The 10,400-nt window shown below is 50.9% G+C and overlaps 1 protein-coding gene across 1 annotated transcript in view; it reads left to right on the top strand.

Moving 5' to 3' along the window:
• Positions 1–284: 284 nt before the first annotated feature.
• The window catches only part of AFAP1L1 (actin filament associated protein 1 like 1), a 29,277-nt gene continuing 19,161 nt past the window's right edge, over positions 285–10,400 (top strand). Inside the window, exons 1-3 of the mRNA XM_019534721.1 lie at positions 285–407; positions 1,616–1,754; positions 9,566–9,694. Coding sequence (XP_019390266.1) covers positions 285–407; positions 1,616–1,754; positions 9,566–9,694 — 391 coding nt within the window. The remainder of the gene's footprint in view (positions 408–1,615; positions 1,755–9,565; positions 9,695–10,400) is intronic.

The following is a 10,400-nucleotide window of genomic DNA, read 5'->3' as shown; positions in this document are numbered from 1 at the left end:
GTGTCTATTAATAGGTGATCCACTTACCCCTTTGCCCTCAGCTAGTCTGTGGAGACTTTGAAACAGGAGCTGGTGGTTGTGACTCCACACATGCTGAGGCAAGCAAGGGAAAGGCCTTGGCAAGTACCAGAGGCAGACCCCCCCTCCTGCCCAGCACCTGGCATGGATATTGGTTCAGGGTACCTGAGCTGAGGAGATGGGAAGCTGCAAGGCAGAAGCTGCACACTGCAGTGATCATGGTTCACTTTGCCGCAAGATGGATTGGGAATAAGGCTCTGGACGAAATGGGGCTTGTTCTGCAGCAGGGGAAGCCAGAGGTGTCTGTTTCTGGGTTGCATCATTCCCTGCGCCTTCCTGACTTTCCAGGTCCATTTGCCCCCAGGCTGGTGGAAGGAGAGGGGGACAGTGTGGGTGAATAGGGAATGGTATGTCTCCTCATAGTTTCAAGGAACCCATAAAGGTCACTTTAAATGATTATGCCATTATCAGCTAAGCTCAAAGTAAGCAAGGAAAGAGTGTTTGCTTGGAGTGATGGGTTCTTGAGCACGTACTTGAGTGTTACCTTCTTACTTTGCCTAGATCTTTTAATCTATGGAGTGAGCGATAGCAGGGCATGGGACTGGGAGGAGGGGAGAATGGGAGGAAAGAGGAAGGATTATAATCGGGCCTGCTGGGCGGGCAGGCTCTTAGATGCCAGTGTTACTTTGTGGGGCACAGGGGGTGGAAGATGACTCACCCTTCAGGATGGCTGCAGAGACGGGCAATATGAGTTTTGCCTCCTCCTCCACTTGTCTAGGAGTCATGTTGATCAGGTTTGGGGGCAACCAAGACAGGTGGCTATGGACATGGAAAGTTTGTGGTTTTCCACATGCCTGCCCAGCCTGTCATCCTGCCCAAGTGGTGCATAGATACTCCACCTGAGGGGTGGTTTGCTTTTGTGGTCTGTGGAGCAATCCTGAATTTCTGAGGGCAGACGCCTTGGTGCAGCTTGTCTGTGCAGTGCCGTTTATGCTGCAGGAGTGCATCGCCTCCAGATGCTGTGGGGGGGTATCGCACTGGCAGACACCCCCCCTCCCCCCATCCACAGGCTCTTCTAGCCAGAGGACACTGAAAGGTGGACTGGGAGGGAGCTGAGCATCCCCAGCTCATTACACTTCCCTCACCCACCCTCTCCCACTTTCTAATTCTTCTGTGGCTGGGGAACCTCCATATATTTTGCTGCTGTCATACGGGCCCCAGGCCACTTCGCCCTGGAGCAGTTATAAAAGACTCCAGTAACCGACATGGAAGCAGGTTGGTCTGGTGTCCCTGTTTGTTCTAGCTCCAGAGGTCAGCGAGGATTAGCTCTGTTTATGTTGCACAGGAGCCATGGTCTCTCCCCAGAGCAGGTTTCCTTCTCCCAGCCCAGACTGGCTGGGTGTGAGAGGTGTGGAAGTCTGACACCAGCTTCTGGTTGTCCGGAGAGCAGGAGTGGGGAGAGGCATCTCTTGGTCCTCTGGAGGGAGGGTGGTAGGCCAAGAGGAGCTGACAACATCCATCTTCACCACGTGGTGGAGGGTTAATATTTAGCTTGGCTCTGGCAAGGGAGGAGGAAACAGACGGTTTCTGGAGATAGAAGTTCATCAACTCAGGAGGCAGGAAGTGGCTTGTGAGGGCCACATCCTGCCTGCATCCTGGACGGGCAGTGACCTGGGGCGAGGAGCCTGCTCCCAGACCAGGAGCTGCAAGGGGCCTCAGATCTAGGCAGAGGAGAGGTAGGTGGGGAGGAGCAGGGTGGGGGTTGTGGTATGTCTGGGCTCATCTCTGTCAGATTCTGAGTCAGCACCAGCTCCAGATTTGCAGCCTTGCAGATCGAGATTGCAAGTCAGCCTCCCCCAACTCCCAACTGTGAGATTTGTAAAGCAGCGGGTTACCTGCACATGCAAGCATATCTCCAGTCAGGGAGGCTAGAAACTCACTATTTCACATGTGCATCTCTGCTTTTTCTGTTTTGCAATCAGGAGCTGGGACTTTAAGAAAACACTGACTAATATGAGACTTGTGACAATACCACCACCGCCAGACCAGAGCTGCCATGTCTCACCTTGGCAGCAGGCTGTGGCTGCCTCCTTAGTATCACTGAACAATGCTGCCTGCTCCCGTTTTGGCAAAGGCCTGTGCAGGACAATGGGGCTAGTCAGATCCTGCCCTTTGTGCTGTTCATCACAGCAGCTGTCAGGGCAGGTGAAGCCACCAGGCTCAGAGAGAAGCTGTGTTTGATACGGGTGACTTTTAAGAGACAGATATGGAGGGAGCCAGTGTCTCTTGCTCCATGTGAGGGAGGGAAGTTGGATGTCTTCACAGGCCCCCTCCCTCTTTACTTGGGCCAGTGCTAACCCCTGCTTAATTCTCTGTTTCCACCCTTCCCGGGGAGGAAAGCCTGGACCGAGTGGGGAAAACATAACTTGCTGACAACTGAGCTGGAGACGTTCTCCCCACCAGCAGCTGAACTATCCTAAGAGCTTGCAAGATTTCCTGCAGTGTGAAGGGTCAAGGATGGCCTCTGTGCAGCTCCCCAAGGGCAGGAGCTACAGAGAGCGGCTGTAAACTGTCCTTCTCCATTCCTTTCACAGCCCCAGCATCAAGGGGCACTTCTGCTCTGTAGAGCTGCGGAGCAGCTCTTAGCCAGCTGGGCAAGGACACTGTCACTTAGAGCAGCTTCAGGGGGACTGTGCTGGCCCTACTTCATCCCAGAGTAGCTTAAAGTCACAGTCTGTCCCCAAATGCAGGAGTCCTCAAGCTCTGACATGCAGCTGCTTCTGGGATGGAAAGTAGCCAGCATTTAACAGCCCTATAGCAACATCACAGCAATGGGGAGGGGAGTCCTGTGTAAGAGCTGCAGCACAGAAGCTTTCGGTGGGGAATTTGGACAGCATAGACTCCTGCGTCCTGTTCACTTTCACCTCTATTTGTTAGGTCCCAGTCAACTGCAGGAAGATCGTTAGTCCTCCTAAGTGATCCGGATCTTTCTTTGCCAGTACCAGCCATCAGCCTCTAGCAGTGTGCTGGGGCACGGCTTTTATTTTATCTGGGAGTGGGGGAGGAGCTCCTGGGTCCTAGGGAGCGTGAGCAACTCATCTGAGTACAGATGCCCCCCTTGCACTCACCAGCCTGCCCAAAGCAGCAGCAGCATCCCATGGGCCCAGTGCACTTTTTTCTTTTTTATTTAATTTGTATCCACAGCCAAATTAGCCAAAACTAATTCCAAATCCAAAAGTCCAGAACCATAAGTGGCCCTACCACCAGTGGTTCACTTGCCCAGTCTTTGGTGTGCTCAGTTCCCTGCACTGAGGCCTGTGGGCTGTGCTGAAGGTGATATGCAGGCATCCTCTGATGGGGGCAAATACCTCATTAGGAACTGGACCGCTTGCTTCCCACAAAGCACTTCCAGTAAGAACTGATGCTCTTTGTTCCCGTGGAGCTTGGCCGTGAACATGCTGGCCGGCTCTTCCCTCCCCCCATTACTAACCATCTCCATTAGTCAGCACATCAGAATTCCCTCTGCAGTCGGCCCTGTGAACTTTCCTCCCACCCCTTGGCCTCTGGAGACACAGAGCCAGCTGTGGACCCCACCTTGGTCATATTATGCTGACTCGCAGCAAATGCATTCTAAGGGAAGGGATCTGGCTTATCCTTCTGGCTTCAGTTTCTTTTCTTTGTCTTTGCCTTTCAGAGCAGATCTCATCACTTTCTGACCTGGGCGTCTCTCTCATCACTCCTCAAGCTGGGCTTCTTGGAGCCCTACTATCCAAATGGGCTTGGGTCCTGGCACATTTGTGCCAGCAGAGTTAGGGTGATGCTGAGATTTGGAGCATGACTGAGGGAGTTTGACACCCGCTGCTTATGCATTCACCTGCTCTCACATCATGTGAAGCCCAGCTGGTAAGGATTTGTATTGCCCCCCCCCGATAACATTAAAAAGGTGTTTGAGCTTGGAAATTAGTTTGTTCTTGTCTTATTCTGTCTCCTGACCTCCCATGTGCAAGACATGACCTGGGGCTGGGGGTGGGTTACAGCAGCTGAAAAACCAATCCCACCAGGGGTAAATTAGTTCAGGGGTGTCTTGTTACCAGGCTACTGATGGAAGACCGATCCTCCCAAGGGGAAGGCTGAGGGAGCTGTGAAGAGAGGAGGAAAAGACAATTGGCAGGACCATGCTGGATCCTGGTGGGGAGGGGAAGGGTTGCTGAACCACACAATCTGTGCAAGGTTTGGGCACTTCCCTCTGCAGGTTTGAGGATGCTGCTTCCCAGCTCTGAGCAAGCCACAGACAAGAAGCCTTTCTCCCTTCTCCTCCTTCGTGCTTTCCCCCAGCAAATCCTGACTCAGATGCTGGACAATTTTTTTATTTCCTCTTTTCCCAGCTGGTAAATGTGGTACAAGGAGGCTGCATGCCTTGCTCTAAAGTCAGAGAATGCCAAGCAGCTGGCTCAGCTGGGATTTAAACAGGGGCCTCTTCCTCATCAGCACACTTACTGGTGTGCAGGTGATTGTTGATAAGGTGCCTTGGGAAAGATCCTCGCTGTTTCTGGTAGCTGCTTTGCTGCTTTTTCTTTCTTGGTACTCCTGTTCCTTTGATTTGCCCTCTGCGCTTTCAGACTTGCCTGGTTGCCTGTTTCTTTTGGGCCTAACAAGTGATGGACAGACATCCTAATGTAACTAACTCTCTTTCAGCTGCCAGGGCTCAGATATGTTTCCAGACCTCCCAGAACCTGCAGCACTGGGCTGCAGCTCTTTGTAGGGAAGCTTTCTCATGAGGCGCTTGTTGCTTGCAAATGGGTCAGAAGACCAACAAGTTGGTCGAACTGGCTCCATCCTTTTCCATTCCTACTTGTTTTTATCAGCTACCCCTGGGAAAACATATTGTCTGTATGCTGCCCCCTGCACAGTGCTTTCCTGAGGCATCTGCAGGTCCTACAGCAAGAATGGCTCAATCACTGAGCATCTTAGCACTGAAACCAGATCACAAGGACATAGTGAACTAAGCAGAGGGGACAACCTTAACTTTCAAAAGGTCTATTCAGGCTGTGTTTAATTTGGGTCTGTCTGATGCTTAGGGGCACTGAGTTGATATGCATAAAATAAGGGCCTGATCCTGTGATTACTAAGCATGAAGAAAGCCCAGTGACATATTGGGGGACTCCAGCCCTTTATACAATAGGGTAGATCAGTTAGGTCCTTCAGGCCTTAGATGTTTGCTGTGATGGGTTTCCCCAGCCCATATGATGGGTTTGTGGGGAAGTCATTTCCTCAGCGTCAGGAACATTGGCTCAGAAAAGCAGTACTGAAGTATGAAGAGCTATGAAAGCTGGGAGTTACATTTGAATGCAGTTAGAGAATGCCTAGAGACCGTGGAAATCAAGTGAGAAGTTGGCTTCTCAGAGCTACTCAGTGTGTATGTGTTTAATCAAGCATCCCTCACTGTTTATGTAGGTTTTTACATGCTTCTTCACCTTAATTTATTATTTGAGCACTTCCCAGAACCTTAAAACCCTGGAGAACTTTGAGTACCAGGATAGAGACCTTGAACCTTGTTCTGCATTCAAGGGGGAGCCCTTGTAGAGAGCAGGTTTATGCCAACCCATGCTACTCAACAGACATGGTGCTGTGTCCAGACCAGAGGGCTTGGTATTTTGTTCCTAGATACAAAATATTAGAGGTGCACCGATGTATCTGTCACCTATTGGATCAGCACTAATAAAAGGGAGATTTACATTATTAGCTATTGGCTTTTTTTGGCCATCGTAGCTGATAATGTTCTCCAATTTAATTATGCCTTTTGGCTGGGGCCCCTGAATGCCTGCATTCCCTCCTGCAAGCCAGGGTTACCCCAGATATACCCCCATACCCTCACCAACAGGTTGAGCTGGGCTAGGGTGAAGCAGCTGCCTGGTGCAGCACAGACTGTGTACTGGGGCTAGGGCAGGCATTGTAAGAGGTGCCTAATGCCTCAGAAGTGACTGGGCAGGTGGAGGTGAGCTGGCTGGCCTGGTCTCACCCAGCCCAGTGTAACTCAACCTGCAGTATGACTCAACCTGCAGTTAATATTGGTTATCAGATCAGTATTGGCCAATGTGCTGCTTACTAATTGGCTATTGGTATTGGCCAAGAAAATCTGTATTGGTGCACCCCTGCAAAATATAGCAGCCAAGCCTAGAAGTCCTGAATGCAGAGCTTACTCTGATGATTCGAGGAATGCAAATCTTCTCACCAACTGCAGGCAGAGGTGGACACCCTTTTCACCCATTAAAATAAAAGAGGGTCTTCTACGGGGTTTGTCCTGACTAAGATTCAGAGGTGTTCTAGGATGCAAGGTGACTCAAATAAATAATAACAATAATAATAATTATAATAGGATGTGTGAGTTCACGTCTTTTAAAATTGTAGCGTAGTCAGAGCAATGTGGACTTCTATTGCATTAGTTTCCATTAAAGTTCAGAAGTCATCTAGCTAGCATCTTCTGACAGCAATGCATTTACATTTCAGTTGGTGCTAACTCACAGCAGAAGCTATTGCTTTGATGCCATTTTGTTTTCCCTTGTATCCAGTGTCTTGAGTGCCTAGCCTCAGTCTTGACCAAACTGAGCTATTGTCAGCTGTTCTTCAGCAAGCTGTTCTCTGGGGGCAGCTGTGGGGAAAGCTGGGAGATGGAGTGCACTTGATAGCAAGGAGATATAGGGCTGGAGTCAGTGATGCCCTGCCACGGTCTCAGCAGCCTTCTGGAGAGAAATGGAGTGGTCTGGGGGAGAAGATTGAGGCTTCTGGGACTTTCCAGATAAGAGTTTTAGAGCCAAGGGAGCCACTACCCATGAGAGCTCTCAAACTTTGTCTGAAAGGAAGGGCCCAACCCATCCCAGTACACTTTTGTTCACTCCTGTGATTATATGGAGCGAGGATGGGGCAGTAGTGATCATTGGTTTTGAATGCAGCAGGGTAAATGTGGATGTAATTCCCTAATCAGATGGCAGGAAGAGGTCATCCAGGTTTACTGTGTCCTGAAATAAGTCTGACCGAGTATCACCTGGGACATTTTTTACTAGATTCCAACTTTGCTGTCTAGCTTCCAGTGCCCCCACTTCCATCCTGTTGCTCACTGTATCTGTCTATATATTATAAACCCTTTGAGGCAGGAACTGTCAGGTGGTCTGTACAGCTCAGTGGGCCCTCAGCCTAGTTGGGACCACTTGGCACTACAGTATGGGTGACAGACAGTATCAGAAGCGATCAGCACGATCTGCTCAGAAGAAGCTGGTTAATGTCTTGCTGAGCTGTTTGAATAAGGAACCAGTGGCTCTCCATTACTGGGCTCAGCAGGTGATCAACTGTCTCCTGCCTGTTATCTAGGGGCAGAAGAGTTTCATGTGTGCTTGCACAGTAGTGCTGTCCAGAGGTGTCTAGATAGGAGAACAGCCACTCTGCATGGTACAAGATGCTCTGCATAGTGTCTTCCTCTCCCACCTCTCTTGCCTCTTTTCCCACCTTTTGTCATCTTTTCTTTAGCACCTCCAACAATACCAGCTGGATCTTGCTGTGTGCCAGGCTTGGCTAGGAGAAGCCTCAGCAGCATAGATATGTTTCTCTCACCAGTCAGGTCTGCTGAAATCAGAAGCCCCAAAAGCCAAGGGAGAATCAAGACAGGTTTTAAATGATCCCAGTCATGTTTAGCCCTTCAGGAAGAGCAGAGCCACCAGGGCAATCCCTAAGCAAATGATAACCTAGGGTAAATTACCGTTTCTACTCCCCTATTGCCTTGACTAGGGTCTCCAGAGTCCTCACAGCTGCTGTTTACCTGGGCTGCAACCCAGCTGTGTAGACCTACCCTGTGCCTCAGACAATACTAAATGCACTTGATTGAGGACATTTTATCTGAAATTCCTTTGTGACCCCAGACCCCTGGGGGTCATTTAAAGTGTGTAGTAACTCCCGGCTAGTATGTGGCTGCGACACTCCAAGGGACTGCCACCAGGGTACCCAGCCTGAAGGCAGGATCAGTGTTTCTTCAAGTGCTGTATCTTCTGATGGGCCTTCCTATGGCACTATCCAGAGCTGGAGAAGTCTGTATATTGCTCCCTGGCTCCCTCAGTGGGTTTTAGTTTCTGACAGTCGTTTTTCCTAGTTCCCCTCCCCTGGGTTTGTTGCGGGTAGCTGTTGCTTGACCAATCTTATTTCCTTTTATGACCAGGTGACCTATCACCTGGACAAGGGAGAGGAGATTGATGTCGTTTATCTTGACTTTAAAAAAGCCTTCGATCTGGTATCCCATGATCACCCCTTGGCAAAACTGGTCAACTGCGGCCTCAGGTCCACCACGATCTGCTGGCTAGGAAACTGGCTCCGTGGTCGTACCCAGAGGGTGGTGGTTGATGGAAGCAAATTGTCGTGGTGCCCTGTGACCAGTGGGGGACCACAAGGCTCTGCCCTTGGACCTGTATTGTTCAACATCTTCATTAATGATGTGGACATTGGAGTCAGAAGTGGACTGGACAAGTTTGCCAATGATACCAAACTTTGAGGTAAAGCATCCACACTTGAGGTCAGGGGGGTGATCTAGGCTGACCTTGACAGGCTCAGGAAAACACCAAAAAATGCAAGGTTCTCCACCTTGGGAAGAAAAACCTGCAGCATGCTTATAGGCTCGGCAGTGCTACGCTGGTTAGCACTATGTATGAAAGGGACTTGGGGGTCATGATTGACCACAAGATGAACATGAGCCTTCAATGTGATGCTGTGGCTAGTAAAGTGAGCAAAACGCTGGCTTGCATCCATAGATGCTTCTCAAGCAAATCCCAGGACGTCATTCTCCCCTTGTACTCGGCCTTGGTGAGGCCGCAGCTGGAGTGCTGTGTCCAGTTTTGGGCTCCACAATTGAGAAAGGATGTGGAGAAGCTTGAGAGGGTGCAGAGGAGAGCCACGTGCATGATCAGAGGTCAGGAAAACAGATCTTACGATGACAGGCTGAGAGCCATGGGACTCTTTAGCCTGGAAAAGCACAGGGTCGGGGTGATCTGGTGGCCACCTATAAGTTTATAAGGGGTGACCACCAGGATCTGGGGGAACGTCTGTTCACCAGAGCGCCCCAAGGGATGACAAGGTCTAACGGTTATAAACTCCTGCAAGACCATTTCAGGCTGGACATAAGGAAGAATTTTTTTCACTGTCTGAGCCCCCAAGGTCTGGAACAGCCTGCCATCAGAGGTGGTTCAAGCACCTACATTTAACACCTTCAAGAGACATTTGGATGTTTATCTTGCTGGGATCCTATGACCCCACCTGACTTCCTGCCCCTGGAGCATGGGGCTGGACTCTGATCTTCCAAGGTCCCTTCCAGCTGTAATGTTTATGAAATCTATGAAATACTGTATGCTCCTGAGACTCTCTTGTTTTATCCTTCCCTCCATCTCTTGGTGAGCCCCACTGCTAACATCACCCCATCCATGGCGAGGAAGGAGTGCAGCAGTGAAGCCTTCGGGTCCTCTCCCCAGCTGGCTCCCTCCCTTGACTGAGCTGTCTCTTCTGCTTTCCCTAGTGCTGGACCAGCTCCTCCCAGAGCTCAGTCTGCTGCTCAAGCTGCTGGATCATGAGTACCTGAGCTCCACCACCCTGGAGAAGAAGCTGGCTGTCTCCAGCATCCTACAGAAGTTGCAGCCCCCCACAGGTCAGTGAGCTGACTCGTCATCCCTCCTGCTCTACCCTTCCCCTCCACTGCTTCTCCCCTTTCTAGTCTGTGCTGGTGAGGGCTGGCCAATAACAGAGAGGCCTCTATTCCTACAGGAGGGGGTGTTACCCCTTGACCCCCATCCCTGCAGTCCTGGTAGAGCTCACTCCATGTTGTTGGTTAGCTTTACAACATTACAAATTGGGAGGGGGGAAGGGTACGGAACGGCGGAGCTGTACACTAGGGTGTGCATCAGGGCCCCTCCTCAGGCAGGCTTCGCACCCCCCTGCCCCCCCCCCGAGCCTATGGGCTGTGGGGGCGAGTAGTGTGAGGAGTGGCTTCTAAAGGACTTGTATGTCTAAGCCTGGCATCTTGTGGGGTTGGCTTGGGGGAAGGGAGGATCAATGGTCCTCTCTGCTTGGGACAATCTCTGGTGAGCAGCCAAGAGTGTCACTGCCTGTGGAGGCTGTAGTGCAGGGGTGGGCAATTATTTTGGGCAGAGGGCCACTTACTGAGTTTCGGCAAACCATCAAGGGCCACATGACAGGCAGTCCAGGGCAGATTAATTAATTTCCTAAATTTTTAGGGTCTCCGCAGGCTAGGTGGGATGGTCTGGCGGGCTGCATCTGGCCCCGGGCCACATTTTGCCCACCCCTGCTGTAGTGACACTGCCTGGACTGGTTGCAGCTGGCAGGGACTTCAGAGT

Source organism: Crocodylus porosus, unplaced genomic scaffold (assembly GCF_001723895.1).
Source record: "Crocodylus porosus isolate Cpor-Errol unplaced genomic scaffold, CroPor_comp1, whole genome shotgun sequence".
NCBI classification, from domain to species: Eukaryota; Metazoa; Chordata; order Crocodylia; family Crocodylidae; genus Crocodylus; species Crocodylus porosus.
This window is presented reverse-complemented; position numbering and strand designations above follow the sequence as displayed.